The 25105-nt window shown below is 48.1% G+C and overlaps 2 protein-coding genes across 3 annotated transcripts in view; both read left to right on the top strand.

Moving 5' to 3' along the window:
* The first annotated feature begins 885 nt into the window (after nucleotides 1–885).
* Nucleotides 886–17309, top strand: Txlna (taxilin alpha). 2 transcript variants are annotated; one of them, XM_008848054.2, is made up of 11 exons: nucleotides 886–1001; nucleotides 1526–1697; nucleotides 2487–2825; nucleotides 4820–4911; nucleotides 7435–7605; nucleotides 10159–10353; nucleotides 10779–10898; nucleotides 11135–11209; nucleotides 12280–12372; nucleotides 13168–13263; nucleotides 14053–17309. In XM_008848054.2, the coding sequence occupies exons 2-11, from the start codon at nucleotides 1532–1534 to the stop codon at nucleotides 14377–14379; spliced, it is 1674 nt and encodes a 557-aa protein (XP_008846276.1). In that variant the 5' UTR covers nucleotides 886–1001; nucleotides 1526–1531; the 3' UTR covers nucleotides 14380–17309. The 2 variants fall into 2 exon arrangements, with proteins under 2 accessions (XP_008846276.1, XP_008846269.1); XM_008848047.2 differs by having other exon boundaries at nucleotides 905–1001; nucleotides 1523–1697.
* Nucleotides 17310–20057: 2748 nt separating this feature from the next.
* Nucleotides 20058–25105, top strand: part of Ccdc28b (coiled-coil domain containing 28B) — a 5631-nt gene continuing 583 nt past the window's right edge. Inside the window, exons 1-5 of the mRNA XM_008848035.3 lie at nucleotides 20058–20181; nucleotides 21123–21309; nucleotides 23410–23576; nucleotides 23733–23929; nucleotides 24123–24145. Of these exons, the coding sequence (XP_008846257.1) occupies nucleotides 21146–21309; nucleotides 23410–23576; nucleotides 23733–23929; nucleotides 24123–24145 (551 nt within the window). The 5' untranslated portion in view covers nucleotides 20058–20181; nucleotides 21123–21145. The remainder of the gene's footprint in view (nucleotides 20182–21122; nucleotides 21310–23409; nucleotides 23577–23732; nucleotides 23930–24122; nucleotides 24146–25105) is intronic.

Below are 25105 nucleotides of genomic sequence, written 5' to 3'. Positions count from 1 at the left end.
CTTTGGGGGAGGGGGCGGCGGGGGGGCGGGGTGTGGACAGCTAGGAGTTCACCAATCTGCCTGAGGCCAAACTTGCTCTGCAATGATCCCTTTGCTGGACTGGGATGAAGAGAGTGCTGAAGAGAGAGCCTGAGATGGTAATTATTTCTTCTGGGGAAAGTCAATGTAGGGAGAAGCTAAAATACTGGTGTCAGGCTTGGAGCTTTGAAGATGCTTTAACCACTCAGTACTGGTGTAGCCTTAAAACAAATTACCTCATTTTTGCCATACTGTGCTAAATTTCAGTGCACAGTACAGTGCTTTTCTCGGCTACTAGATAGCCGAAAAGTACACGGTATTCGAATGATTATAAATCCTCCATTAGATGGGCTGGAGAGAGAGCCCAGCGGTGAAGAGCACTGGATGCTCTTGCAGAGGACCCGGGTTCGATTCCCAGCACCCACACTGCGGCTATCACTCCTCTTTAACTCCAAGTTCCAGTGTATCCGACACCCTCGTCTGACCTTCGCGGGCACTGCACGACGTGGGTGCACTTACATGTATGCAAGGCAATACACTCATACACAGCAAATAAAATAAAGGGGAAAAAAATGCCCAGTCGCAAAACAAATTAGTGACTCAGAATCCCTAGATATACTTGTTAACAGTTAGGGACTTGATGATGCCAGGCGCCAAGGTTTACCTGGCTTCGCGCAAGAAACTAGGCCGACGTGGATACCCGGGCAGAATGACATCATTTCGGACCTGCGAGGTAGCTGGTAGGACTAAAGCCCTTCCTATTGCATGTCGGGAGTTGTGGCCTGAAGCGGTGCACTGATGGACACGTAGTCCATTCCGCTCCCGCCTCCAAAGCGCCTTTGCTTCATCTTTCCCAGCAAGCTCAGCGCCAGTGCCTGCCGGCGATTGGCTGCAGCGGGAGTGGGCGGTCCGGCCGGCAGCGGTTACCCGGGGTTTCCGGTGCGCGGTCCGAGTGGAGGACGCCGTTGGACGTCGGCGGTGAGGTGCGTTCAGCGGCGGCTGATGGGACGAGACAGGTTGAGGGTCTTTTGGCCAGGATGCAGGGCCCGCAGGAGAATCTCATCAATTCTGGTCGTGGTCCGTGGCGGTGTCCGCACACTGCGCATGCGCGGGCGTGCTGGCGGGCGCGCGGGGCGTGGGTGGCTCCGAGGGGCAGGGGATGGGGGGGCGGATAGCCCACGTGGGTCCTGGGGGACGGGGGAGGGGTCGGGGATGGAGGGTCCCGCCACGTCAGTCTGCGGCACGGAGCCAATCCCGGGCTGCGACCGCCCAGAAGGGGCCGTGTGGTGCCGGGAAATGGCTTTGGGGGAAAAGGAGGCCTTCCCCGCCGCCTCCCGTGTTCTAGAGCTGCGCCCCGAAGCCTCCTGGGCCACCCCGGAGGGTCCCGAGTACCCTCGGCCTCCTCCCCGAAGTCTCGCCAGTTGGCCTGGAGCTTTGTGCGCCAGAGTCTGGAAAATAGCAACTGTACTTGTTCCTAAAGGATCTGCCCTCTTCCTTAACATAGCAGAGCACAATGAAGAACCAAGACAAAAAGAACGGGCCTTCCAAGCAGTCCAACCCGAAAGGCAGTCCAGGGCAACCGGAAGCAGGACCGGAGGGAGCCCAGAGACGGTCCAGCCAGTCGGCTCCTGCTGCAGAAGCTGAAGGTCCCACAAACCAGGCTCCTAGGAAGACTGAGGGTGTGTCAGCCCTGCTTGTCCAGTGGGCAGGGGGAGGAGTTGTGTACTGGCCTCGCTTTTGAGGTTGAGGTTGAGGTTCAGGCCCAGGCCCAGGCCCCGGCCCCCGCCCCAGCCCCAGGAAGGCAGAAATCCTGCGTGAAACAGTGCCCAGTCTGATCTTTTTGTGTCCATGTTTCTTAGCCCTGGAACAGAACTCTTGGAAACTGGTTTAATTCAAATGAGACACCTCAGCAGCAGAGCCATATCCTCAGAAAACACTTGTCACTGGAGGGGTGGGGGGTGGCAGTGTAATTGCCCTTCGTGTTTAGAATATTATAGATTACTATAGATTATTATAAAATAACGGAAAATTGGTTCTGAAGGGAAGAAGATGGATTGGAAGTTGAGTTCCTGCTACATGCCAGCCAACTTTACATGTTGGATGCTTTACATAGTTGAGTTCACTTGTCATAACAAACACGTTTGGGTGATATTAAGAAATATTTTATTCCATATTGTAAGTAAATACACTGAGGCATAAAGAAATTAGCAGTATTTAATGGGGCTTGATAGTGCATGCCTTTAATTTCAGCACTCCGGAGGCAGAGGCAGGTGGATCTCTGAGCTAAAGGCCAGTTTGGTCTATATAGTGAGTGCCAGCCAGGGCTACATATTGATATCCTGTATCAAAAAAGAAGGAAGTTAAAGCAGTATTTAGATCAACCTAGTGAGTTTGTTTGGACCTAAAAATAAATCTCAGGTTATAACCATCTTCTTTCTCATTCTATATCTTACCCTTTCTTGCTGCAGGGGCTCAAGCCAAAACAGCTCAGTCTGGGGCCCTCTGTGATGTCTCTGAGGAGCTGAGCCGCCAGTTAGAAGACATTCTAAGTACATACTGTGTAGACAACAATCAGGGAGGCTCGGGTGACGATGGAGCACACGGTGAGCCCGCTGAACCTGAAGATGCAGAGAAGGCCCGGACCTATGCAGCGAGGAATGGGGAGCCTGAGCCAGGGATTCCAGTAGTCAATGGCGAGAAGGAGCCCTCCAAAGGGGAGACAGGCACAGAAGAGATCCGGGCAAATGATGAGGTGGGAGACCGCGACCACCGAAGGCCACAAGAAAAGAAGAAAGCCAAGGGTCTGGGTGAGTGTGAGCAACTATTTATAAGACTGGTGAGGGGAGGAAGTTTGGACCTGTTATTCAGTGGACTAGCCTACTCTGCCAGGATTCTGAGGTACCTACTTCTCAAGGCAGCAGGTCCCTAGTATAATCAAAGCCAGGGATGTAAGGTCACAGCTTTCAGAATGCAGGATCTCTTCAGCGTAGAATTGAGCTACACAAAGGTTGAAATCTCTAATGTCAATGTAAACCAGGTAAGCCACCAGCTTCTTGGGAACCAAGAGAGGGCCTGCCGTATCCACCTGCTTAGTTTCCTGTCTGTAACTCTGTAATTGGCAACTAAAATAGTAGGAACCAAGCAGAGCCACCCATAGGTTGGATTTAGTCTTTCTGTCACTGTTCGCTGTCTCCATGCTAACCTCTTGTGGCTCCCAAGGGCTGACAGTTCAGACCTGGTCTGAGCTGTGTACAGTGAGGACCCAAAGGAGGCAGATTAGGAAGGCATCCTAACTTAGACACAAGCAGCCACAAGCAGCCAGGTATGGTGGCTATCTTTGAGCCAGGGTCTCCCTGTAGCCCAGCTATTCTGGAACTATGTAGACCAAGCTGGCCTTGAACTCAGAGATCAGCCTGCCTCTGCCTCCCGAGTAGTGGGATTAAAGGCGTGCACCACCATGCCTGGTGGCATGTCTTTTATCCTAGCACTCGGAAGGCAGAGGCAAGGGGATCTCTTGTGAGTTCAAGGCCATCCTGATCTATGTAGGAAGTTCCAGACCAGACAAAGCTACATAGAGAAACCCTGTCTCAAAAAAAGAAAAGGCGGGCTAAAGAGCACTGGCTGCTCTTGCAGAGGACCTGGGTTTGATTCCTAGCACCCACATGGCAGCTAACAATTGTCCGGTCTGTACTTCCAGTTCCAGGGGGTCAGACAACCTCTTCTCAGCTCTGGGGGCATTGCACAAACAGATGCACTTACACACATTCAGGCAATACGATCATACACATAAAATAAAAATAAAATATGAAAAAGAAAAGGCAATGGTAGTTATCTAATAGTGGGATTAATGGTGAAGGTGTATGAATTTAGAGTCTGGATTAAGATGGATGTGGTAGTATATTCCTGTAATGGAAGGAGAGGGGAAGCAGAGGCAGGAGGATGGTGAGTTCAAAGCCAACCTGAGCTACATAGCAAGACCCTCTGAAAAAACCAATCTAGGTTAGGTGACATAACCAGGTCCCTATTCCTTCCACTTCTGACCTATCCTGATTTAAAGAGGGACTTGTTTTTTTAGTCTCAGGGTCACATATATCAAAGGGATATTCTTTCTTTTTTTTTCTTTTTTTTTTGAGACAAGATTTCACTGTCTTACTATGTAGCCCCTGAACAGGCTGGCCTCCAACTCATAGAGATCTGCCTAGCCTCTGCCTCCCGGGTGCTTCGATTATAGGTAAGCCACCACACCTGACTGGGACATTCATTTTAAACATAACAGTGTAGCTATATCTGATAAGAGTTGATTTTTCAGGGATAAGTAAGACCTGTTCATTTTGGTTGTTTTTTTGCTTTGGTCTTTTTTTTTTTTTTTTTTTGGTCTTTTTGAGACAGAGTCTCCCTGTAGCCCCAGCTATTCTGGAACTCACTTTGTAGACCAGGCTGCCTTGAACTCAAAAAGATCCGCCTGCCTCTACCTCCCGAGTCCTGGGACTACAGGCATGTGCACGCCCGACTGATAAAACTGATAGTTTTAAAGTAAATTTTCCTTGGAGCATTAATGCTTACCAAGGAGATTCCAGAGATTAATTTGTTCATTTAATGAACACTTGCTACTGGCACCATGGACACTAATGCTGCAGTGATAATAGGATTGATGTGGTCCCAAACCTTCTTGAAGCACCAGGCTACAGACAGAGAAGGCTACGTCAGCACTCAGAGTATGGGGGCGTGGCCTTGTGGGGGCATGGGCCTATAGGGACACCCCAAGAAGCAGGTGCATGCCTTTGCTCCCTGTACTTTACAGGAAAGGAGATCACTTTGCTGATGCAGACACTAAACACGCTGAGTACCCCAGAGGAGAAGCTGGCTGCACTGTGCAAGAAATATGCTGAACTGGTCAGTCCCTTCTCCCCTTCTTCTACCCTCAATGCCTTTGAAAAATGAGCAGGCTACCTGGGGTAGGGATCGAGGGTTGCAGGAGCAGGTGACTGGCTTAATTCTTGTTCATCCTTTCCTGAAACTTTTCTCCTATCTGTTACATGAAAAGCCAGCTCCTAGGTCTTGACAGTAAATGGAGAAACTTTATATTCCTTGGAAGAAGTTTCTTGAAGAATGATTCCCAGATGGTAGAACTCTAACTCCTGGCTTGGAGTTACCCAGATACCATGTGGTCAGACCCCTTACGTGTTCCCCCACCTTCAGTTTGTCGCCTTTGCAGTGGCGCTTGTCTTTACTGCCTTAGTTCTAAGTAAAGTGAAACTTCGCTTTAGTTAGGCACTTGATCAGGTTCAGGTTCAGCTTTAGAGACAGGAATTCATAGGTGATATTCTCTAAATTGCACCACAAAAAAATACCAAATGTTCCAGGTATGGTGCGCACTTTAATCTCAGCATTTAGAGATGAGGCAAGATCAGGAATTCAAAACCAGCCTGAGCTACATGAACCCCTGTCTCAAAAGAAAAAGAAAAAGAATGGAGTAGATAAATGGCTCAGCAGTTAAGAGCACTGGATCTTCTCCCAGCACCCACATGGCAGCTAACTGCAACTCCAGTTCCAGTGTTTGGACCTGTGCTGCCCAAAAAAGCAGTATCTGATGCCCTCTTCTGACCTCTGCAAGCATTGCATACATGTGGTGCACTTACATACATGCAGGCAAAACATTTGTATACATAAAATACAAATAAGTTTTTGGTGGTTTTTTGTTTGTTTTGTTTTTTAATTTAATGTGTATGGGTGTATTTTGTTTTTTAATTTAATGTGTATGGGTCTGCATGTATGTAAGTGTGCCCATGCTGTGCAATCCCTCAGAGGTCTAAGAAGTGCTAGTGAGCTGGTGGATGGGAAGCTGTGCCACTGCTCTCCTGGTTTCTTCCGGTTTCCCATGGAAATGAAAAAGATGGCTATATCTAGGGTAAAGGAGATTTGAAGAGGAGGTCAAAATAGTCTGGAAAAGGAATGTGAATAGCATGTTTTGAAAGTGGTGGGGATCTTCCCAATATTGGCTCTGTGGATTGAAGGTGAGGGTCTCCATGCAGGGTTGCTTCAGTCCTGGCTGGTGCAAATTAAGCAAGAAGAGGCTTTGTTGAGGTTCAGAGGGTCAGGAAGGTAGAATGTGTAAGAAGTCTAAGCTAAAGGGGCTGGAGAGATGGCTTCTCAGTTAAGACCACTGACTGTTCTTGCAGAAGATGTCGGTTCGATTCCCAGCACCCACGTGATAGCTAACAACCACCTGTAACTCCAGTTCCAGAGGATCTGACACCTTCTGACCCCCTTTTATTTTAAAAAGAAACCTAAGCTATGTAGGAGAATTGGATGCAAGGTTGGTTATTGATGTGGAAGTCTGGGCACCATAAAATTCTGATGGAATGACCTAGAAAGAAGTGGTAATGGTTCTGGCCTGGAGGTCTTGAAATTGAGATAGTAATATATGGTTCCTGATAGTAATAAAGTCTGGACCTGTGCTGCCCAAGAGAGCAGTGTCTCGAGAATTAATGTGGAATTAGTCTGGATTTGGAAATGTAAGCCACATCAGATTCAAAGACCTAAAGTTAAAGAATAAAATATCTCAAATTGGTTGTTTTACTATTGATTTCATGTTGAAATTCTAGTATTTTAGGCTGAGGAGTAGCTTAGTGGTAGAGTGCCAGCCTAGTCTGGGTTCATTCTCCAATACCTCCCAGGAAAAATCAGATTTCAGAGTTGGGCATGGTAGTACGTGCCTTGATCCCAGCACTTGGGAAACGGGGGCAAGAGGCTCACCATGAGTTTGAGGCTAGCCTGAGCTACATAGAGAATGCAAGGACAATCTGAGTCACATGGCATGACCCTGTCTCAAAAAAGTTTAATTTCATCCTTTTACTTTTTTAGGGTGGACATTAGGAACTCTTGAATATCTTGCTGTTCAAGACTAGATATAATTGTGGAAGAGGAACTAAGCTGGGGAAAGGAGTGGTCTCTGAAAGCAGTTAAGGACTGTGAGGTCAGGAGACTATGAAGTAGTCACAAATGAGAATGCAGCCTTGGAATGAGGAGTGTTGAACCAGAGCTAAAGTCTTGAAGGAATCAGCTGACAGGCTCTGAATTGGTTGAAGATAGATTGGTAGATAGTCTGTTAAGGTGTGGGTGTCCAGCAAGATGGGACCATGTGATAGTCTAATGTGTCTGTGGAGTCAGAGCTGGGATGGAAGCTGTGATCAGCTGACTCTGACCTCACTAGTCTCTGATTATCCAGTCCTGTATCCCTAAGAGAGGCCTTTTACTTAGTCTGAAAAGTTAATGGGAGGAATATGTAAATCTCCAATAGCATTGCCTGTGAGTGTGGTCTTGTCTGAGCTACTGTAGCTGGAGTGTTCAGCTCAGGAATCCCTAGAGCCATGTGGAAAGTTCCTCACTAGGCACTCACTACCTCCTTGTTCTCAGCTGGAGGAGCACCGGAATTCACAGAAGCAGATGAAACTCTTGCAGAAAAAGCAGAGCCAGCTCGTGCAGGAGAAAGATCACCTGCGTGGTGAGCATAGCAAAGCTGTCTTGGCCCGAAGCAAGCTAGAGAGCCTGTGCCGAGAGCTACAGCGACACAACCGGTCCCTCAAGGTAGGCCATGGGTGGCATTTCTCTTGGACTCCGCTTGTCTTCGATGAACTTATTTCTTAAAAAAGTAGCTTGTGGTGTTTGAGAGTTGGCTTAGTAGTTAAGAGTATTGACTGCTCTTGTAGAGGACCCAGGTTCTATTCCCAGCATTCACATGGCCGCCTGTAACTCCAATTCCAGAGGATTTGACACCCTCTCCTGACCTCTTCAAGCATTGCATTCATGGATACATTTATATACATACGTTATATGTGCAGGTAATACCTTCATACATATAAAATAGAATTCTTTTTTTTTTTTTTTGGTCTTTTTTAAGATAGGGTCTCCCTGTAGATCCAGCTGAACTAGAACTCCCTATGTAGACCAGGCTGGCCTCAAACAGAGATCCTCCTGCCTCTGTGTCTGCTGGGATTAAAGGTTTACACCACCACACCCGGCATAAATTTTTTTTTTAAGGCAGCTTGCAGCTGAGCCTAGTGGCACAAGCCTTTGATCCTAGCACTCAGGGGCAGAGGCAGGCGGATAGATTGTGAGTTCAAGGCCAGCTGGGGAAGGAAGGAAGGGAGGGAGGGAGGGAGGGAGGGAGGAAAGAAGGAAGGAAAGAAGGAAAGAAAAGTAGCTTGTATTCTGGGCTACACAGTGAGGTCCATTCCAGGCCAACTTGTACCACATAGCATGACAATCTTAACTATTTTTATTTATTTATTTTTTAATTTTATGTGTATGTGTGTATTGCCTGCGTGTAGGTAAGTGCATCCATGTCGTGCAGTGCCCGAGGAGGTCAGAAGAGGCTGTCGGATCCCCTGGGACTGGAGTTACAGACAGTTGTTAGCTGCCATGTGGGTGCTGGGAGTCAAACTTGGGTCTTCTGCAAGAATAACCAGTGTTCTTAACCTATGAGCCATCTCTCCAGCCCCCATGACCCAGTCTAAAAAAAAAAAAAAGGCCTACTAGGCATGGTGACGCATGCCTTTAATCCCAGCAGGGGAGGCAGAGGCAGGCAGATCTCTTGAGTTCAAGGCCAGCTGGGGGGAAAAAAAAAAAAGACCCAAGCCTTTAATTCCAACAATTAAGAAGCTGTCAGACCCTGTCTCAAGTAGTTCAGTCCCAGTTCTACCAGTAAAGAAAAAGGAAAAAAAAGAAACCTCCCTAATAATAATACCCTGCTTTTGAGAGAACTTCTGTAAGCGGTTATGTTTTGTACTGTGTGAGACTGAAGTGCTGGAAGAACAGGTTCAGTAGCCTCAGCCCCCTGTTGTGTCAGCTTTCCCTCTACAGTTACTGAGCAAGGCAACTTTCAAGGGAAAAGTTTATCGTAACTCACAGTTTTAGACGTTCTAGTCCATTGGCTGGTGGACCCATTGCATTTTTTTTTTTTTATTTTTTTAATGAGGAGTGGGTTTTTAATCTCCATTTTTGGGGGAAAGGGGATTAAAAATTTAAAATGCTAAACTGGAAACAAACTTTTTAAATCCCTTTTTTTTTTTTTTTTTGATTAGTAGTGAGTTTTTAATCTCAAATTTTGGTGGGAAAGGGATTACAAATTTTAAATGCTGAACTGGAAACAAACTTTTATAATACCTTTTTTTTTTTTTACCTTTTTTTTAGTCTTTTTGAGACAGGGTCTCCCTGTAGCCCCAGCTGTCTTGGAACTCACTATGTAGACCAGGCTGGCCTTAAACTCACAACGATCCACCTGCCTCTGCCTCCCAAGTGCTGGGACTTAAAAGAGTGTGCCACCACACCCCTGCCATGTGGGTGCAGGGAATCGAACCCAGGTCCTCTGCCAGAGCAGGCAGTGCTCTTAAATGCTGAGCCATCTCTCCAGCCCCTTTTCTAATTTTTGACATACATTTTCACTGCATTGAAAATTCTTGTTACATGTATGTATGTATGTATGTATGTATATGTGCATATATGTATTATATTAATCTTTGGTCAATTATGTAGGATTTATCTGAAGAATAAATTTCAGAAGTGAAATAGCTGGTCAAAGACTATGCAAATTTTAAATGTTGATTTTTTTTTTTTTTTTTTTTCTTGGTCTTTTTAGCCTGGAACTATAGACCAGGCTGGCCTTGAACTCACAGGCCTGCCTCCCATGCCTGGCTTTGTTGATGGGCTTTTTCCAGGTTGCCTTCCAACAAGGGGCAGTACAACCCCATCAGTGGTGTGATTGCCTAATTGTACACAGCTTTACCAGCTCTATTTTATTACTTTGAACTCTGGAGGGTACAGGGAAGACAAAAGCACATTAAAACAGGAATACAAAAAATTAATCTAAGTCTAAAATCTGAAAACAAGACTTCATGAGATCAATCTGCTTCAGAATGGTGCTTAACATGTGTGTTGCATTTTTCTAGAGAGACTTGAAGTCACCTCGTTTACAGGAGAGTGTTAGGAAACTCCATTGTATGTCATCCTGAAGCCTGGCTCAGAGCTTCATTTTGGCAGCAGGGAACATTGTTGGCAGAGACACTGTGGACTAGTTAGGGGAGCCTTGTGCAACTGGCTGAGGAGCTGTGGGTAATGGTTCTCAGGGGCTTCTCTCCCCAGGAAGAAGGTGTGCAGCGGGCCCGTGAGGAGGAGGAGAAGCGCAAAGAGGTGACTTCACACTTCCAGGTGACACTGAATGACATTCAGCTTCAGATGGAACAGCATAATGAGCGGAACTCTAAGCTGCGTCAAGAGAATATGGAGCTCGCTGAAAGGCTTAAGAAGCTGATTGAGCAATATGAGCTGCGTGAGGAGGTGCGATGGTCAGGACCTGCAGCCATGGTCAGCAGGTTGTAAGGCTCTAGTGTGTGCCAAGCACTGGGATGGCACTCTTAAGGATTCATCCTACTCTTCCTCTTGCTCCCTTCAAATGAATTCTGTTGTTATTCATAGACAAGAATCTGCCAGCTTGATCCACAGTGCCTTGTCTCTAGTGCCTGAGCCAGGGATCTGTACATGTCCAAGCAGGGTTTTAGGGTAGCACTTTGGGATCAGACACAATGGGGTTAGGAAGTTGACCTTCCTTCCAGGGACATGGGCCCACACCCATGTACATGTAGGAGTCCAGCATGTCAGATCAAGAGGAGAGGCTAGACAGAGTGCCCTGTTTTCTACGGTTGATGCTTCTCTGAGAAAGGGAACTGCTGATAAACAGACCCTTCTCACAACCTTTCCTACAGCATATTGACAAAGTCTTCAAACATAAGGACCTGCAGCAGCAGCTGGTGGATGCCAAGCTCCAGCAGGCTCAGGAGATGCTGAAGGAAGCAGAGGAACGGCACCAGCGGGAGAAGGAGTTTGTGAGGCTCAGGCTCCAGGGCTGTGGTGGGGACTCCAAAGAAGTGGGCTGGGTTCTGATTAACTCAGTCACATTTGTATGAATGGGAAAGGTTCTGCTTGGCCAGTCCAGTCACTGTCTTCCCAGACTACGGTCTGAGAGCAGGTAGCCTTGGTGGGTCCAGTACTTGTGGATAAAGAAGGTCAAACACAGCCCCCAGGGGCTACTGACAGGTTTGGGGTCCTGTCTTGGCAATAGCTCCTGAAAGAGGCAGTGGAGTCCCAGAGGATGTGCGAGCTGATGAAGCAGCAAGAGGCCCACCTGAAGCAGCAGGTAAGACAGTGGAACCAGACCTGGGACTCCAGGGTAGCTTCAGAAGGCACTCATTCTAGGACTGGCTCTGCCTCAGCTGAACCTCTGCTCTTTTGTGTTTCATTAAGAAAGGGTGGTGCATGCCTTTAATCTCAGCACTTGGGAGGCAGAGGCAGGCAGATCTCTGTGAGTTCCAGGCCAGCTGGGGCTACAGGAAGACCCTGTCTCAAAAAGACCAAAAAAGAAGAAGGGTCTCGGAGCTAGAGAGATGGCTCAGCACCCACATGGGGGCTATGAACCATCCTTAACTCCAGTTCCAGGGGAATCCAAAGCCCTTTTCTGACATCTGTGGCATTGCTTGACACAGGTACGCTCACATACATGCAGGCAATAGTACACATAAAAATAATAAAGTTTTAAAAAGAAAAGGTCTCTCAGCTGAACGTGGTGGCACACACCTTTAATCCCAGCACACAGGAAGCAGAGGTAGGGGGATCTCTGTGAAATCAAGACCAACCTGGTCTACATAGCAAGCTCTAGGACAGCTGGAGTTAAAAGGAGACCCTGTCTCGAAGGAAAAAAGTCTCAATGTAGCTGTGACTGACCCAAATGCATGAGACATGAGCTACTGTACCTAGCTCAGGTTTTATTTTTATGTGTATGAGTGTATTGCCTGCATATATGTAAGTATACCTGTGTCCTATGATGCCCACGGAAGTTAGAAAAGAGTATCAGATCCTCTGGAACTGGAGTTACGAATGGTTGTTAGCTGCCATGTGGGTGCTGAGACTCGAACCCAGGTCCTCTGCAAGAGCAGCCAGTGCTGTTAACCACTGAGCTGTCTCTCCAGCCACCCAGGTTTTATTTTTTTAAGAGACCAAAATCTCAGTATGCTAAAGCCTTCCCAATGCCTACTTTCAGGTTTATTATTTTGGTTTATATTCTTCTATATACATGGCTTTGGTTGTTTTAGTAGGAAATAGTATTTCAGTAGGATTGTTTTGTCAAAGGGCCAAAGAGACAGCTGAGTGTGTAACTAGAGGTGCTTGCAGAGAAGCCCAACCTTGCCTTTATGCTTCTTTCTCACCCAGCTTGCCCTGTACACAGAGAAGTTTGAAGAGTTCCAGAACACTCTTTCCAAAAGCAGTGAAGTATTCACGACATTTAAACAGGAAATGGAAAAGGTAACCATCAAAGGTTCAGGTCATATGTGGTCATGGGCTCAAGCCACTCCATTCAGAATTGAACTGCCCTCAGTCCCTCATAGGAGCTGTTCACATATCAAAGACAGGCTCTTAGAAAAGATCATAGCCTCCCCCATTCCCAGAGAAGGAATAGTTTGTCATTTCTTGTTTTTGTTGGCAGTTTTCAGTTTGGTTTGATTTGGTTTGGGATTCTTTTAGAATTTAATACTATTGTTAGTTGGTTTGGTTTCTTTTTGATGCTCAAATTTAAAGTAATAGCATGCATTCTCCTAGCTTCAGTGGTAGACAGAGTGTCTGTGTGTGTGTGTGTGTGTGTGTGTGTGTGTGTGTGTGTGCGTGCGTGCCGCAGCATGTGTGGAGGTCTGAGGACCACTTGCATGTGAGTTTCAGGGATGGAACTCGGGTCATTAGTCTTGGTGGCAAGCACCCTTACCTGATGAGCCATCTTCGCCAACTTTTCATGGTAGACTATCTTATTTTTTTATTTATTTTTATTTATTTATTTTGGTCTTTTTGAGACAGGGTCTCCCTGTAGCCCTAGCCGTCCTGGAACCCATTATGTAGACCAGGCTGGCCTTGAACTCATAGAGATCTGCCTGCCTCTGCCTCCGGAGTGCCAGAATCAAAGGTGTTTGCTACCACGCCCAGCCTTCCGTGGTAGACTTTTAACTCTAGGCTTCCTGGTGGTCAGTTGGCACAGATGCAGTAAGTGTTCCGTTCCTTGGAGACACAGGTGCATAGAGCCCAACTCTGACCATTTCCTTCATGTAACAGATGACAAAGAAGATCAAGAAGCTGGAGAAAGAAACCACCATGTATCGGTCCCGTTGGGAGAGCAGCAACAAGGCCCTGCTGGAAATGGCTGAGGAGGTGATGGGGGGTTTACAGGCTGGGGTGTGCCGTTATGATCTCTCGGGCCCTTTCCTTTACCTTTTCCCAGTCAGTGACACTGCGGGCATAAACCGGAGCTTGATTCTCATGCATGTTTATCCAAGCAAAGGCAGTGCCAGCTAGCTCCCCTTAGAGAGGTGGGCACCCACAGGATAGGCCTACAGTGGACCTTGAAAGAGCAGGAAAACAACAGCTGTGCTACTGATTTGTGTGGTTCATATGTAGAGCAGCTGTGTAGCATCTTCTGGTGTAGAAGAAAGATGCTAACACACTGGTAGAGGAGCAGCTGTAAGCCAGATTTGTCAAATGGTTTTTGTTAGAGAAGGGTCTTTCTCCAAATGTTAAATATGCCACATGTTTGAACCTTCTTTTGAGACCTGAGGTTGGTATTAGTAGTCCTGTTTTACAGATGAGATAGATTCAAGATGCAAGTTCCTTGCCAAGGTCATCTGGTTGATAACTAGAGGAATACATTATCTGGTAGCCAAGCCATGCCCTAAACCAAGGCTTTTTTACTAAAAGGCTTTTGACTCTGGGCTGCTACCAACCTTGTTGAGGTTGGTATTAGTAGTCCTGTTTTACAGATGAGATAGATTCAAGATGCAAGTTCCTTGCCAAGGTCATCTGGTTGATAACTAGAGGAATACATTATCTGGTAGCCAAGCCATGCCCTAAACCAAGGCTTTTTACTAAAAGGCTTTTGACTCTGGGCTGCTACCAACCTTGTTGAAATGCATGTTTCTCTGATGGCTCCATTTCTTTCCCTAGAAAACCCTGCGAGACAAAGAGCTGGAAGGCCTGCAGGTGAAAATCCAGCGACTGGAAAAGCTGTGCCGAGCACTGCAGACAGAGCGCAATGACCTGAACAAGAGGGTACAGGACCTAAGTGCTGGTGGCCAGGGCCCTGTCACTGACACAGGCACTGAGCAGAGGCCAGAGGCTGCCACTGCCTCCAAGGAACAGGGTGGCGAGGGCCCTGGCACTCAAGCACCCAGCCCTCCAAGGGCTACGGAAGCTTCTGGATGCCCTGGAGCACCAAGCACAGAAAGATCAGGCCAAACAGGGCTCCAGGAGCCCACCTCTGCCACCGCCTAGAGAGCATGGTGCTTGGGCATGCTGGGAAGGGAGCAGCAGCCCAGTCAATCCTGGTCCATACAAGGCTCCCACACTGAGCAACCCAATGCTGAGGCCAGGGTGTTTGACCTGGTAGGCACTGGACACTTTGCAATTTTGAATTTTGTGGGTTAGTCTTTAATTACATGGATGGGGCACTTGTGCAAGGCCTCATACAGTTACGTAGTTACATCTGTAAGTGTACTGTGGGCTTGCATCAAGGGTGGGGTATACAGATGATGTTGGTGGCTCCTCTGACCTGAAGAGTCTCAGGAGGTATCATCTGTAGCTGCCATCACAGGGAGCTTCCAGGAAGTGACTTGAGCATTTTCCTGCCTGGTTTGAGGCTCAGATCCCTTCCAGCCCTTTTCAGAGCTTGTGACAAGTGAAAGCACCCAGGCCTGGACTCCATTCTTTTGTGAGCAGGACTTGGACATTTTGGACTCTTGTAGTTCCCCTGGAGGCTCCATGGCTTCTCCTTGGCCTTGGAATGGTGTCCCTGGACAGAACTTTGTCAGGACACTCTGAACTGGTATTTGTACTGTTTTCCAGCCCAAGACCAGGAAACTGGAGGGTGTGCCTGTATGGGATGGTGCACTGCTTGGGAGCCCCTCAGTCACTGCTTCCCATGCCCTCTGGTAGTGCCAGGATCAGGCCAATGTTGCTTCTCAGTTCTCAGTAGCCTTATCATTCACAGGTGCCTCTAGCCTGCACAAGTGATGGACAGAAGATCACCCAAAGGATTCTTTTTGAAGGTTTTTTTTGTGCATAAGAGATGGTAGTGTCCTCTGAGGAAGAGGAGTACTGTAGTGTGGCCCCAGGTGCCTGGCCTCCGGAGCCCACTCCTCACAGCCCCATTCGGGTCCTTTGCCATGGTGCTGAGGTTTCTTGTTTGGGAAGATGATATTAAGAGAAAGAAAAAGGCTTCTCATAGCTTTGCCACAAGCTTGCCTATGGGTTTTAGTCCTGGGAAGTCACCACTGATACTCCTCACCACCATCTCTGTGAAGCCATTGCTTGGCCCCAGGTCCAGCCTTGGCTTATGGGTCTGTTTTTGCTCCTACCCCACCCAAATGAGCAATCGTCAAGAACGACTCTGGTGCCATTTCATAGCACCTTGACCAAGAAAGAACAGTCCTTGGGATTTCACTTCTACACAAGCCACCACTGGTCTTTCAGGTCAAGAATGACTTCTAACAGACTAATCCCTGGAAACAAAGTGGTTGCAGGGAGTTGTATTTGCCTCCCCCTCAAATATGTTACCATGTTCTGTGTGTGCCTGCTCTAGGCTGAAGTTCTTGTTGCACACCTACCAGGGTACCAGCGGTTACACAGCAGTTTTCTGGAACAGCAGTTTTAAAAACAGGGCTGGTGGAGCTCAGCTTCAGAGAGTTAAGGGAACCATAGACCAAGATGGGATGAATGGGATTTTGCTTCTTGCTGTATTACAAGTATTTTACTGTCCTATAACTCTCTTCACAACTAGCCCTTAAATCCCCTACATAAATAAGTACATGAATTGAGCTGGGTGTGGTGATGTATGCCTGTAATCCCAGCTCCCCCAACAGGAGGATTGAACTCCATACCAGTCTGCTAGGGAGCAAGACCCTGTATCAGAAAACCAAAAAAAATAGGTTGATAAAGAATATTATACTTCTGAATCATGTGGCTTAGACCAGAGATAGCAAATGAATCACCTTTTCCCCATGGGAGGCATCATTTCAAATGCTGCTACCCTGGTGTCTTCATTCAGGATGCCCAGCAGCATCCCCTGAGTAAGTGGTGAGACTTCTTTGCCATACCTGACTGCGAGCTGTTGTCCTGTGGAGTATTTCCCAAGGTCTTTTCCCTCTGAAATTGTATTTGGCATGGTCCTGCCTCTCTGATCCAGTAAGGCCTCTCCACCCTCGTGCCAGGTTGAGGTACATGAACTGTCATCCCCATGGGGCTTCCTAGGCTGCAAAGGGGTAGGGAGAGGAGAGATTTTCCTGTCTCAGAGAACATGGAAAGGCTGACTGGCCCACATAATGGCCTGTCCCACTTCAGCTACCTCTTAAAAGTCCATGGGGGTTGCAGCTGTTGGATCGCAGTGTGGTAGGAGGAAGCTACAATGTGCCAGCAATCCTAGGATGGGTAGAACCTCAACTGTTAGCTCTGTCCATTTCTAGGCCCCCAGGCCAATGTGTGGATGGTGGTCTCAACCTTTCTCTTCCTCTTCAATGACCAAATCTCTTACCAGTCACTACAGCTGCTCTGCTTTCCAAAGTCAGCCCAGGGCCTGGGCCAGCTGCAGGGGAGGTGGCCTATCTGAGTGAGGGCCAGTGCCTTCCTCACCCAAGTGAGTCCGTGCACATGACCTCAGTTTTAGGACCAAGAGCTGTGTTGGTTTCTTAGATTGTTAGCTTTTTTTCTCTAGAGGACCACAGTAGGTGAGGCTCCAAGGCCAGAGCCCTTGGCTGTGCTAACTCATGTTTAGGTCCTTGTCCAGTTGAGCTTTGCGTGCACCATGTCAGCAGCACTTTTTATTTCTCTTTTCCATGAGGTTTATGGACCATAGGCAGAGCTCAGGCACTTTCTGTATGAATGTGATTTAAAGAGGCTGATCCAGAGTCCAGTGGAGCTGCCCAGGTGTCTGCAGGGAGGCTGAGGCCTGCTGAGTGCTGCCCCAGCCCTTCCCACCTTCCCAGCACAGGTGAATAGCCAGGCAGCTGTCTGCCCCCTGGGGGAAGAGGCTGCCTCTGTTCCATAACTACTTTCCTTGCCCAACTAGACTTGTTTGAAATTGTGCTGACAGGTTTTGGTTTTTGTTTTCTGGTGTGTGTGGGGGTCTCCTTTTGGTATTTACAACAGCCAGGGACTTGATACTGATGTATTTTACACCACATTAAATAAATAAAGAGTCTATTGCCTTACTTGTTTCTGTGTTGATCTGGTCATTTGATGTTTGTGGATCCATCTAGTCCTCTTCATTGTTACTGACTTGTCTGGATGTGCAAAGTGGCCATGTCTGTGTCCTGGCATCTTGCATCTTCTAGAAAACCCTGCCTTCCACTGGTCGTCACAAGCCCAGGACCCTAGCAGATTGACTTGTGTTTGCCCTTGGCATAGTAAGATACATAAAGGCATCAGAATTGCCAGCTGTGGTCCTAAGGCGCTTGGGAGTTTAAGGCCAGCCTGGTCTACATAAGTTCAGGCCAGCCAAAGCTATACAGTGAGACCATGTCTTTAAAAGGAAAATTAGCACTAATAAAGGTTCAGGAGGGGAGGTAGTTTTGTCCTAGTTTGCCTTCTGGCCCAAACCTGGTGCACACGTGTAATTCCAGCACCAGAAGGCTGAAGCAGGAGGACTGCTGTGAGTTCAAGGCCACCCAGGGCTACATGTAAGTACCAGGCTGCTAAAGCTACATTGTGACCCTGTCTCCAACAAAAGCAGGGGGGGAGGGTGGACCCAGGAAATGGAGAGAATGCACTCCAAGTTGTCCTCTGACCTCTAGTACACGGACACACACATACAAAAATCTAGGTAATTTTTGTTAAAGCTGGGCAGCTCATGCTAGTGAGGGGAAGGAAGGTACTTTTTAAAAAAATATTATTGCCGGGCGTGGTTGGCGCAATCCTTAATCCCAGCACTCGGGAGGCAGAGGCAGATGGATCTCTGTGAGTTCAAGGCCAGCCAGGGCTATAGGGAGACCTTGTCTCAAAAAGACCCCCCAAAAAATACATTATTTTATGCGTATGAGTGTATTGCCTGCATGTAAGTGAGTGCACCCCTGTCATGCAATGCTGTGGAAATCAGAAGAAGGCATTGAATTCCCTGGAACTGGAGTTAAGGATAGTTTGTAGCTGCTATGTGGGTGCTGGGAATCGAACCCAGGTCCTCTGCAAGAGCAGTCAGTGCTCTCAACTGCTGAGCCATCTCTCCAGCCTCAGGGGAAGGTACTTTTAAAGTAGAGGATGCCCTGCTAAAGGGCAGACAAGTTTAACCTCATTTGGTCTCTGGTCTTTAGTTGGTTTACCTGGAAATGCGTGTGCTTGGGTGAAGGGTGGTTAGGCAAAAAAGATAGTATGTGGTAAATACCCAACAAATGGTAAAGGCAAACTAAGGGTCCTTTGCTCCACCTTTACTGGGAAATGTGGCCCTAGGGGTGATGGACTGATAGTATTCCATGCTCCAAAAATCCTCTGGAAGCAGGGAGGGGATTTCTGCTCCAACTCTGGGAGCCTCTAAGCAAAGCGCTGTAGTGGCTTCTGGCTTCCCTGTGAAGGAGCTGAGAGTGGGAAACCTAGAAGTATGCCTGGGCTCTCTGCTGCTTTGCTGGAGGAGCCCTGTCACCACTCCAGCAGTGCTGACCCTCAGCTGTTCAAAAGTCCCAAATTCATGCCCCTTTTTAGAGCAGTCTGGATGTGAGAAGGACGCCTGCCAAAGCAACACTTCTCTGCTCCTAACTCTGAGGCACAGCCCAGGGAAGCTTGCTGTTCCTCAGGGACAAGGGAAGGGAAGGTGGATGGGGTGGCTGTGTATATTGCCTAGGGGTACTTAATTTGAGCCTGCTGGCCAGCCTAGGGACGCAGCTCTCTCCTATGGCATCAGATGCTGCTCTGGGTGCCTGAACCAAGTGCCTTTGCCAGGTCTTTAAATAGAGCTGCCCCACTGATCCAGCCTCCTGTATCAAGAGTGCTGGGTCCGCCTCTTTCAGTAGCGTGTGTTTCCCTCCAGAGTGCTGCATGAGGTGCCAGAGAACTCTGTGGCCTTCCATCTGCTCTGGTCCACCCTACACCTTTCTCCTAAGCCAAGGAGGTGGGACAGGGTCCTGTCACTTCATCAGTGCTTACCAGCTAGGAGTGTATGGGTGAGGTGGGAGAGTGACACGTGTTTACTTAGGGGACCGCAATTAAGATTTGGGGTTATTGGGGCTGGAGAGATGGCTCAGTGGTTAAGAACACTGTTCTTGCAGAAGACCCAAGTTCAAATCCCAGCACCCACATGGCAGCTAACAACTGTCCATAACCCTAGTTCCAGGGGAGACTCTTCTGTCCTCCATGGGCATTGCACGACACCGACACCTGTGCACTTACCTACATGCAGACATAACACAACATAAAATAAAAATAATAAGCCAGGCACGGTGGCGCACGCTTTAATCCCAGCACCTGAGAGGCAGAGGCAGGCGGATCTTTGTGAGTTCAAGTCTAGCCTGGTTTACATAGTGAACTCCAGGACAGCTGGGGATACAAGGAGACCCTGTCTCAAAAAAGACCAAAAATAAATAAATAAATAAATATTTAAAAAAAAAAAAAAAAGATTTGGGGTTAGAAGGATTAAATGTGCATAAAATACTTAAGGTGGAACCTGATACACGGTTGTTTTTGTTTCTTCTGGCAGCCACCTCTTAACCTTTCTCATATGCTTATATATTGCTTATGCGGATATTAATTTTTCTGTCCCCCCGCCCCCAGTCCCCATTCCCTGTCTCCTGCTCACAAAGTCACCACCATTTTGTAAAGGACTGTACCTTCCAAGAAAGGGAAAGTGTTTTAAATCCATGTCACACAACTGAGTCCCCTTAGTTCAACTGGGAGGTAGGGTGAGAGGAACAATTTAGTAGGGGCTCTCCTTTCTTTGTGCGCCTTGGCTGAAGAAGGCTACTTTCTCTTTAAATGCAAATCACCTCCAGCCAGCTTAGCTCCCACCAGCTCTAGTTCCCGGGAGAAGAGAGTGCTGGGCCTGGGCGGAGGAAGCTCACATAATAGCATCCCTCCTCACGGCAGACCCCAAACCTCCAGGTCAGTGGTCCCCTGGGGGATGTGGGGAGGGAGTGATGTGGGAGGGGACACGGTGACGTTCCTGACGCTCATTTTGGAGCCGAGACGCCCTGGGCTAAACGATTCCTTGGCCACTCCCAGCCTCCCAGGTTGAGGCACGGGCAGCTGACAGCTGCTCTTAAGTCACTCCCTGGTTCACACTGCTACCAGGAGAGACAGACGTTGTGCCCTTATCTCCCTTCCACTCCACCCCATTGGTGCCTGGTAGCTGTTATATGGTAGCTTAAATGCTTGTGTCCCCACACCACCATCGCTGTCCCAGAAGAGTGGTCAAGCTCCAAGACAATCTAGAGTGAGAAGCCCTGGAGAGAACCCCAGCACACCAGAGGCCTAAGTGGTGGGGGCTGTTTGGTAGACAGGCTAAGCTGGAGGTCCAGCTGCCTCCCAGCCCCAGAGACTTTCTAACTAGAAAAAGAAGAGACTAGAAGCTGGCCTAGAAAACTTGTAGGCACCTCAGGCCTTTGCAGTTAGGTGTGGAGTAGAAGAGGCTACTGCCTCTCCAGATGCCCCTGCTTACCTCCATCACTTTTCTCACAGTGGGACAGAGTGGGGCCTAGTTTAGACACCTCCAGTCTTCTGCTGGGCTCCTGCTAGTTCATCTCCACCCTGTCTTCCTGTGCATTTTCCCTTCCAGACCCACACTGGGCCACAGGGACAGGAAACTGGCAAGCATTTCAGGGAGGCCTATGGGGCTTTCAGGAGGAAAGGGGCTTTGAGTAGCCTTGGAAGGTCTTTCACAAGCACAGCCACCTATCCAGCAGCAGGCTGGTCTGGTTTTATACAGACAAGGGCCCCTGACTGCTGGGAGAGCACAAATTTGAAGGCTCTTCCTGACACTCAGGGGTGGCTAGATGAAGAAATGACTATCTCTCACTATTTCAGTGGGGTTGTTTCCTTCCCAGGCCTGAGACGCAACAAGCACCCAATGGATGACAAAAAGAAGAAACGGAGTCCCAAGCCCTGCCTGACCCAGCCAGCACAGGCCTCGGGCACATTACGCAGAGTCCCTGTGCCTACCAGCCACAGTGGTTCCTTGGCCCTGGGCCTCCCTCATCTGCCATCACCCAAGCAGCGAGCCAAGTTCAAGAGGTAGGTACAGAAGGGGAGTATGGCAAGAGAGGAGGCCCCCAGCTCCGCACTGAGCACTGTGGGAGGACGGCAAGGTCAACCTGGCCTTCAGACTTCAGCTACCTAGCATTGACGCCTTCCCTGGTGCTGGCCCTAGCTTTCACCGCTGACTCAGTCTCAATGCCTAACCCTCAAGTGCACAAGAGAGACGGCCAGATGGGTGACTGGGATCACACAAAGTGAACCTGTATCTCTGAGGAGTAAGTGAGGGCGTGAGCAGCCTGCTGGGACATGAGAGAAAGGAAGCTGCTGGACATCTGAACAGGGAAGGATATTCAAAGCTCAGAAGCTTGCAGGCCTTGGAGTGTTAGGGAACCCAACATGGTTAAGGGATACCTGGGGAGCAATTTGTTCTTTCTTATTTCATTTTATTTTAGTGATGCTGGGGATTGAACCCAAGATCTTAGGCATGCTAAGCAAGTGCTCTACCACTAAGCTGTATCCTCAGCCCATTTGAATTCTCTGCTGAATTCTTTGTAATTTTTTAAATTTATTTTCATTTTATGTGTATGTGTATTTTGCCTGCATGTATGTAAGTGTACCACATGCTACAATGCCTGCGAAGGCTAGAAGAGGACATCAGATCCCCTGGAACTGGAATTATAGATGATTATTAGCCACTATGTGGGTGCTGGGAACTGAACCCTGGTCCTCTGCAAGAACAACCACTGCTCTTAACCACTAAGCCATCTCTCCAGCCCCCAAAATAAATCTTTTGAGACAGGATCTCCTTGTAGCCCTACCTGTCCCAACACTCACCCTATATAAACTACGTGCCACCACACCTAGCTAAAATAAATAAATCTTTTTTTTTTTTTTTTTGAGACATGGTCTCCCTGTAGCCCCAGCTGGCCTGGATCTCACTATGGAGACCAGGATGGCCTTGAACTCACAGAGATCTGCCTGCCTCTGCCTCCTGAGTGCTGGGATTGAAGGTGTGCATCACCACACCCAGCAATAAATCTTTTTTTAAAAATATTTTATTATTATTTTTATGTGTATTGCCTGCATGTATGTGAGTGTACCTGTGTCATGCAGGGCCATGGAGGTCAGAAGAGAGCTTCGGATTTCCCTGGAACTGGAGTTAAGGATGGTTGGTAGCTGCCATGTGGGTGCTGGGAAGTGAACCTGGGTCCTCTGCAAGAGCAGTCAGTGCTTTTAACCACTAAGCCATCTCTCCAGCCCCTACAATAAATAAATCTAAAAAAGAAAAAGCCCAGGGTGGTGACGTGCCCTTTTAGTCCCAGCATTTGGGAGGTAGAGGCAGGCAGATCTCTGTGAGTTCAAGGCCAGTATGGTCTACATAGCAAGTTCCAGGTCTGCTGGGGCTACAGAGAAACCCTGTCTCAATAAAAACCCCAAAAGCAAAAAATACAAATAAACATTGATAGGAATTTGGATCATACCCTATGTCATTTTTGTTCCCATGAATACAATATGTTCTTTTTCCAATTTTTCATATAAACCCATCATTCCCTGTGACTTTACATACTGCCAACTTGACGGACATGTTCTGGCACAGCTGTAGTTAGGTATAGCTCTGGGCTGAGCCATGGAAATATAATTGGAAAGGAAGGAAGGAAGACCCGGCCGACCAAAGTGTTCCATTACTCTGGGGAAAGGAGAAAGTCAGAGCACTTTTTGGCAGAGGAACAGGAAGGCAATTTTGATGGGAGGTGCCTTGTTGGCAATAAAGGAGAAAATTCACTAAAGGCAAAGGACAAGTGACCCAATCAGAGCCACAGGGGATACTTGAGGCTCTTGGGAACCTGGGGTCTGTCCCCTTGCAGACATGGCTCTGGCTGTGTCACTGGTGAAAATCCGCCTTTTTGACCTCTTACTTCCTTTCACTCATTCTTTTCCCTCTATTCAATCCTGCTGCCCAAGGGTCTAGGAACAAACATCCATTTGTGTTGATGAGTGGATAGGGCAGATGAATTAGTGCACAGAGACATGACACAAGAGATTCAGAATGAGGGACAGGAGAGATGGCTTAGCAGTTAAGAAATTCGGAGTGCCTGGCTGTTCCCCATACCCACGACCATGGTCTACTCTACCTAGAGTAGGCAAGGAGAAATGCCGTGCAGTGCTGGCTGGAGGTGGGGGCGGCTCTGCAGGCACACCCCTTCAACACTCCTTCCTGACGGAGGTGACAGATGTCTATGAAATGGAGGGAGGACTACTGAACCTGCTCAATGATTTTCATTCTGGCCGGCTGCAGGCCTTTGGTAAGTCCTGGGTTGGGTGGTGCTTCAGGTGGAACCATAGGTTTATTTGAACTGGGTGTAGGCCTTTGGTAGGTCCTGGGTTGGGACCTGGTCTCTGGGGTATGTCTTGGGCCAGGGTCCCAAGTGACTCCTAGGACTCAGACAGAGGTTGTCTAGGAAAGGAATGCTCCTTCGAGCAGTTGGAACACGTTCGGGAGATGCAGGAGAAGTTGGCTCGGTTGCACTTCAGCTTGGATGTGTGTGGGGAGGAGGAGGAGGAGGATGAAGAGGAAGAGGACAGGGTCACCGAAGGCTTGCCTGAGGAACAGAAGAAGACCATGGCTGACCGAAACCTGGACCAGCTACTTAGCAATGTGGGTCATACAGCTGGGCCCTTTGGATCCTTGGGGCACCAAGGGTGGGGGAGGCACAGGCTCCTGGTGAAAAGTTGAGGATACATGAATCCAAGAGCTGTAAGCCCCTCAACAGCCACTAGAAGAGGGTCCCCCAGAGCATCCAGGTTTCTTCTGGGCCCCCCTCCTAAGAGAAATCTTTTTCTTTTGACAGCTGGAAGATCTTAGCAATTCCATGTATCCTTTCCAAGGGGCTTGACGGGTGCATGTCCCCCAAGTGAAGGAGGGATGAGGGATGTGAAATCAGTTGTCTCCGGCTCACCTCCTTCTAGGAGTATTCACCCATAACCAACATTCCCCTGTAGTCCTAGTGACTCAGTAAAATTAGCCAGACTGCCCTGACTTGGGTGGAGGAATGTAAAAAGAATTTCCCAGGTACTAAGAAAAATGCATGCAGGGAGTATGGCTTACACGCTGCTCAACATTTTTGAAGTACTTTAGCTGACCCCTACATGGGGCAGTTTGTCTGATGTCCTCCTACCCTTTCAGCATTAAACAATTCCTATTATTAATTTAGATTGTGGCCTGGTGTGGTGACACACCCCTGTAATCCCATATGTAGGAAGCTGTGGCAGGAGAATCACTACTGGTTCAAGGCCAAATCTGGGTTATATGGTGGGCTCCATATAACAAAGAGAGCTAGACACCCTGTCTTTAAAAAATAAGAAAAAAGAAGGGGCTGAAGAGATGTTTCAACAGTTAAGTGCACTGGCTGCTCTTGCAGAGGACCTGGGTTCGATTCCCAGAACCCACATGGCAGCTAACAACCGCGGTCTGTAACTCCAGTTCCAAGGGATCCAACGCCATCTTCTGACCTCCCCTGGCATTGCATGACAGAGTTGCACTTACATACATGCAGACATCACACTCATACACATAAAACAAAAATATTTTAAAAAGTAAATAATGGAGGGCTGGAGAGATGGCTCAGCAGTTAAGAACACTGCCGGTTCCTGCAGAAGACCTGGGTTCGAATCCCAACACCCACATGGCAGCTTACAACTGTTAGTAACTCCAGTTCCAGGGGATCCGACAGCCTCTTTTGTCCTCCGCGGGCATTACACAACACGGGTGCACTTACCTACATGTAGGCAACACATGCATACTCATAAAATAAAAATAATAAAATATTAAAAA

Source organism: Nannospalax galili, unplaced genomic scaffold, assembly GCF_000622305.1.
Source record: "Nannospalax galili isolate Female #2095 unplaced genomic scaffold, S.galili_v1.0 scaffold111, whole genome shotgun sequence".
NCBI lineage: Eukaryota > Metazoa > Chordata > Mammalia > Rodentia > Spalacidae > Nannospalax > Nannospalax galili.
Note: the sequence above shows the minus strand (reverse complement) of the source record. Positions and strands in the feature narration are given on the sequence as shown.

Coding starts and splice junctions, on each gene's coding strand:
- Txlna (XM_008848054.2), top strand. CDS start 1,532: ATGAAGAACCAAGACAAAAAGAACGGGCCTTCCAAGCAGTCCAACCCG. Junction 4,912..7,434: donor GCAAGAAATATGCTGAACTG/GTCAGTCCCTTC, acceptor CCTTGTTCTCAG/CTGGAGGAGCACCGGAATTC. Junction 10,354..10,778: donor AATATGAGCTGCGTGAGGAG/GTGCGATGGTCA, acceptor CCTTTCCTACAG/CATATTGACAAAGTCTTCAA.